This window comes from Saccopteryx leptura, chromosome 13, assembly GCF_036850995.1.
Source record: "Saccopteryx leptura isolate mSacLep1 chromosome 13, mSacLep1_pri_phased_curated, whole genome shotgun sequence".
Lineage (NCBI taxonomy): Eukaryota > Metazoa > Chordata > Mammalia > Chiroptera > Emballonuridae > Saccopteryx > Saccopteryx leptura.
The window spans coordinates 42,220,789-42,226,788 of record NC_089515.1 but is presented as its reverse complement, the minus strand read 5'-3'; the positions used below and the strand labels follow the sequence as shown (position 1 = coordinate 42,226,788).

The 6,000-nt window shown below is 53.7% G+C and overlaps 1 protein-coding gene across 7 annotated transcripts in view; it reads left to right on the top strand.

The window, feature by feature from the left end:
* The first annotated feature begins 1,527 nt into the window (after positions 1 to 1,527).
* Positions 1,528 to 6,000, top strand: part of ARNT2 (aryl hydrocarbon receptor nuclear translocator 2) — a 107,956-nt gene continuing 103,483 nt past the window's right edge. For 2 of the 7 annotated variants that reach the window (XM_066355530.1, XM_066355534.1), the window contains exon 1: positions 1,528 to 2,012. In XM_066355530.1, coding sequence (XP_066211627.1) covers positions 1,982 to 2,012 — 31 coding nt within the window. In that variant the 5' untranslated portion in view covers positions 1,528 to 1,981. The remainder of the gene's footprint in view (positions 2,013 to 6,000) is intronic. The other 5 variants (XM_066355532.1, XM_066355533.1, XM_066355528.1 and 2 more) reach the window with 4 other exon arrangements.

Genomic DNA, 6,000 nt, shown 5'->3' with positions numbered 1-6,000 from the left:
GTACATGTGGGAGTCTGTCTATCTTCCCGCCTCTCACTTAAAAAAAAATCTTCAGTCACATATATTGTGAATTAAGTGCACATGGGTATTTGAATGTGTTGTCTTTTGGGGTATTGGAAACGAGACTGAGTTCTCATTGGCTTGAAGTGGGAGAAACCAGGGCCTACTTGTCACAAGGATGCTGGAAAGGTTTGAGGGTCCCTCTCAGTATCGTAGTCTCTAAAGTGTGTGGAGCACACCTATTACCACACTGAATTTGATCTTCACTGTAGCTGAGCACAGTCGTGAACATCAGCCCCATTTTACAGACGGGGAAAGTGAGACTGAAGAGGTATAACACGGCTCCAGGGGCAACAGAGTGAGTGACAGAGCAAAAAGCCCACACTCTGCTTCAAAGGCCAATGCATATGCCCTTTTGTATTGAGCTAAGATTGCATCCACCTCAGATATAAATAAGTCCATGATGTCTGAGTTGATCTGTCTCAATCTCTCATCTATCTAGGACTGGCCAATCCTATTGCTGGATACACACATGCCTTAGTCTTTACTTAAGTGTCATTTTCCACCTCTCAACATCCTGTCTATTTCTTCAAAGCCTCGTGCTCATTTCCCCTGATCATGCCAGCTCTCTGCCCTCATTCATTCAGCAGTGACTACAGTGCCCTAAGGCAGCTGTGTGCTTCTTCAGTCCAAGTTCCATATTTGGCTCTTCTCCTCCCCACCCCCAGACTAGAAGCCCAGGGAGGGCTGAGCCAGTAGTTTTCTTTTCCTGGTCCCCCAACACCTAGTTTTGTGCGTGGTACACAGTCTGTCCAATCAATAAAGAAATGAATATCATTAAGCGCCCATTAGTCAGATCAATAATGACAAATGCTGCCCAAAGACAATGCTTATTTGAAAATATATCCCAAGCTTTGTGTTTCTACCCCTCAAAATGCTTCTTTGGAAGGATTTATGACAGCCTGATGTTTTTATATGAAGGTTTACATTAGGGGCCATCTTGTCCTTCTGGGATCCATCTGGGATGTACTCATTCTTCCAGGTAACCTTCTTGGGACACCCACTGTGGTGATGTTTTCTGCCTAAGAGTCATGAATTCTCAAAAAGATTCCCGTGTCTGGCATAAAAACACCCCCTCCAAGCTCTCTGCAGGCCAATATTAGCAAAATTTGCAGATAAAACCATTTTACATGTCTTTTATTTTTTTTAAAAATTAGTTGACTTGAGAGAGACAGAGAGAGAGAGAGAGAGAGAGAGAGAGAGAGATTGAAAGAGAGGAGAAAGAAACGTTGATTTGTTATTCCACTTATTTATGCATTCACTGGTTGATTCTTGTGTGTGCCCAGACTGTAAATCAAACCCACAACCTTGGCATGAGGTCGACGCTCTAACTAACTGAGCTACCCAGCCAGGGCTACAATCTATTAAAATTTAAATTTAGGTGTGTTAATAAGGCAGTTGCAACAAGTATATAGTCCATGGCAGTCCCCAAAGCGAGGAGAGAGCAGCTGAGTGCCTTCCCCCAGGTCCCGGGCCGCTGCCTGTGCGGGCTGGTCTCAGGCGCCCGGGGCCTTAGGGATCCCGCCTGGAGCCGCGGGCCCGGAGGGGCAGTGAGCGCATCCTCAGGGCGAGTCCCCACGATACGCCCCGGACGCAGGCGGGGGACAGCGCCCCAGTGAATACGGGACCCAACCCCCTGGCGTGGGCGTGTGGTGGGCTGAGCAGCGCGTGCGCGAGGGGGCGCCGTGGTCCCGCGCGCAGCACCTGCGCCTCCCCGCAGCCCGGCCCCCAGCGCTGGGGGCCCGCCGCCCGCGGCTCCAAGTCTCGCGGTGCTACGGCCGGACCGGCGCCCCCCGGCGCGCGACAAAGGCGGGACCCGGCGAGGCGGCGGCGCGAGGCCGGGGAGCTGCCGGCCTTTGTGTGGCGCGCCGGCCGCGCCCGCCCGGGCTCCGCGCGCAGGGCCTCCGCGTCCTCCCGCGACATGGCCACCCCAGCGGCCGTCAACCCTCCGGGTGAGTAGCGGGGCCGGAGCGCGGAGCCGGGCGGCGGGGGGCGGCTGTCACCGCGCGGAGCCTCGGCTCGGGCACCGCGTCTCCATCCCCACCGCTGCCCGGTCCGGGCGGCGACCCGGCCTCGCGTACCCGGACCCTGCAAGCTCGGAAAATGCCACCTCCTTCCCCGCCCAGGAGTTCGTTTCGGGCCCCAGCCTCTGCCCTCGAGTGCGCGGACGCGGGGAGGCGCCGGGCGAGGGAAAGTTTGGAGTTGGGACCCAGCAGGGCGGCTCCATTCTCCCCGTCCGCCCGGTCCTGGGCGCCCTCACTACCCGCCGCTGTGTGTCCCCGTCTTCCGCGCGCACAGACCGGAGCGCGCAGCGTCCCGGCCGCCGAGTCACACCCTCGGCCTCCTGGGCGCCTGGCCTCGGATCCACAGGTCTGTGATCACCGCTTCGTTCCCGCAGACTTCGAGAATGGAAAGAGGTCGTGAGCGGGTGGAAATGACCACCTGTTTTGCAGTTGTCCCCGGAAATCCCTTTTCATTTGGGAAATGCCCTGCCTGTGAGGAGGACTGCCGAAACGGGACGGAGAATGGGAGGGGGACACCTAGGCTGACTGATCCAAAGTTTTGAATGCTGTGCGGTGACTGCTGTGGGCATGGCTGGTATCGGGTCCCTGAGGAGGGTGCAGGCCAGCCCTCAGCGTGGGGCGGGGCGGGGTGAACAGCGTGGTCAGAGTCAGGAGTGAAGGATCCATTTCAGCCAGAGTGGTGGGGGAGGCTTTGGGGACTGCACCTGTTAGAACTGGGCTTTGAAGAAAGGGAAGGTGTGAGTATGCGGAGCCAGGGCTGAGGGGGCTTGCGGGTGGAAGGGACGGGAAAATGCAGATGGACCTGCTCTGAGCAGGGATGTCAGGGAGGGGTTGGGGCACTGGGGAGAGGAGAGGGGACAGCTGGGTTCCAGGGACTTGTGTGGCTGTGGCCTGGCTGCAGAGGGCTTGGACGGACCCTGGAAGCATCCTCAGTGGTATTGAACAGGAAGGCGCAGGACCATGGTTCTGGAAGATGACCTTGTCAGCGGTGTGTAGGTAAGGAAGACCAGAGGCAGGTGAGACCTAGCGGCCCTGCGTGGAACAGAAAGGAGAAGCTCAGATGTGGTACTGCTGAGATTGGGGGCAAGGGTTAAGGGGGAGCCCAAGGGAGCACAGAGGTGAGGTGTTCATGGAAACACAAAGGTGGGGTGTCAACAGCGGCACGGAAGTGAGGTGTCCAGGGAGGCACAGAGGTGAGGCGCCTGAGTGGTTCCAAGGAAGAAGCTTCCATAACGGAAATGAATGTCGTGAGAACAGTGTCTAGAACACTGAGTTGGAGCATGACAGGTTTGAAAGCACAGCTGTGCCAGTTTGCATTCAACACCAGCCTACAATTTCAACCTGTTTAGCTGCTTAAAAGTTAATAATAAAAAAAAAAAAGTCAGATTTAAGTGTTGTGGCATTAAGAAAAAGTAAAGCAACTTAATTGAAGATATTTTATATTTTAGTCCAGTACAGGCTTATCTTGGAAATAGGAATCAAGTCAGAGAGTTTCCATAACATGTATACATATATACACCATTCCACCTGTTCAAAGCCATTTTGTCCACTTGGTTGTCCTGTGAACTACAGAATAAATATTGAGTGGCTACTGGCTTGGTGGTACTGTGGGAGACCTGAGCAGTACAGTGCAGGGTGGGATTGTTTTTTGTTTGTTTGTTTTCTTTAAGTCTTTAGGTGAGAGGAGATGAGATAGAGAGATAGACTCTGGCATGTTCCCTGGCCAGGCTCCACCAGCAGCCCTGGTCCGGAGCTGATGCTTGAATCAGCCAAGCTATTCTCAGTGCCTGGGGCCAATGCTAGAACCAGTTGAGCCACTGGCTGCGATAGAAGAGAGATAGAAGGGGAGAGGGAGGGACAGAGAAGCAGATAGTCACTTCTCATGTGTGCTTTGACCAGGGATCGAACCTGGGTCTTCCGCACGCCGGGCTAATGCTCTATCCATTGAGCCAACCAGCCAGGGCTGAGATTCTTTTTATTTATTGGTAAACACCCAGCCTGATTGACAGGCACTGATGTCTGTGTCTTTTCTCTGTTGGCAGAAGTACCAGAGATCTTGAGCTTGGTGACAGCTCCTCCAGTGGAAATCCTTGAGGTGTTGTCACCTTTTCTCTTGTCCATCATCTTCTCTTTGACCAGTCCCCTGTGGTCACACTCAGATCTCGCCGCATAGGAATCTCTCACTTCTTTGGGGAAATGGTAGGGTCTCAAGGGACATGGCTACAGGTTTGTACCCGAGAGAGATTTCAGATTCAGCTGCGGTCAGGGCACCCAAGCTTGTCACCTGAGGCCACGATGTGATTGCCTCTGTGAGCGTGGCCTCCTCTCTCCCCAGATGTTTCCTTACAGAGAACGAGAGCTTGGTAAACACAGGCAAATGGACAGAGAGGCACCAAGATTTGTTTCTGTGATGATTCTGTGCCAGGTACAAAGGTCACAGCCTGTCATCTCTCCACCCCACCCCACCCACTGGTCCCTTTTTCCCCTACTGACTGTCACACACCGGCACTCTGGGTCTCGCTAAGGACACATGAGATTGGAGTTGTCACATTCTCGCGTTGTTCAGCTGATGTGAGCCAGGTTTACACCTAATCTGCCCCTTCTAGGTCCCTGTTTGGGTCTTAGTTTAGGATCCACTGCTTACCCTGGGGAAGGAGAGGCAATTTGGAAAAAGAAGGATTTGGCTTCTAGATGTTTTCCTCATGGCACCTGCCACAGGGTCCTGGGAGTGGGTCCCATCTCCTGGGCCTCTGACATCTTCCTCCTTCCAGGTACATTGGTCATTGATACTGTCGTAGGGGCTGATTTTCTCAGTTCTCTCTTGTTGGGGACCATATATGTCTTCTAGACCAGTGGTCCCCAACCTTTTTTGGGCCACGGACCGGCCTTTAGGGTGGGACAGATAAATGTATCACGTGACTGAGACAAGCGTCTAGAGTGAGTCTTAGATGGATGTAACAGAGGGAATCTGGTCATTTTTTAAATATAAAACATCGTTCAAGGCCCTGGCTGGTTGGCTCAGTGGTAGAGCGTCAGCCTGGCGTGCAGAAGTCCTGGGTTCGATTCCCGGCCAGGGCACACAGGAGAAGCGCCCATCTGCTTCTCCACCCCTCCCCCTCTCCTTCCTCTCTGTCTCTCTCTTCCCCTCCCGCAGCGAGGCTCCATTGGAGCAAAGATGGCCCGGGTGCTGGGGATGGCTCCTTGGCCTCTGCCCCAGGCACTGGAGTGGCTCTGGTCGAAACAGAGCGAAGCCCCGGAGGGGCAGAGCATCGCCCCCTGGTGGGCAGAGCGTCGCCCCCTGGTGGGCGTGCCAGGTGGATCCCGGTCGGGCGCATGCGGGAGTCTGTCTGACTGTCTCTCCCGTTTCCAGCTTCAGAAACACACACACACACACACACACACACACACACACACACAAATAAATAAAACATCGTTCAGACTTAAATATAAATAAGACGGAAATAATGTAAGTTATTTATTCTTTCTCTGTGGACCGGTACCAAATGGCCCACAGACCAGTACCGGTCTGCGGCCCAGGGGTTGGGGACCACTGTTCTAGACCAGTGTTTTTCAACTGCCGGTCCGCAAAAGAGTTGACCGCCCTGATGCTGTATGAAGATAGACCCAATGGCCCGATGATTCTTCATACAACATCAGAGTGGTCAACTCTTTCGCGGACCAGCAGGAGATTTCTGGCAGACCGGCAATTGAAAAACACTGCTCTGGACTAGAGAATGGAGTCGTCAACATTTCCTGTTCTGAGTCTGTGTTACTTATTTCACCTCCTTTTTGGGTGAACTGTAAGCATTTCTGACTTACATGAAATGCTGAAGGTTTGAACTTGAAAGTCAATGTGTGCGGGAGTGTCTGCAGCTGGAGTGACAGCACGGGAGGGGACCACGGTGTTTCCAGTGCC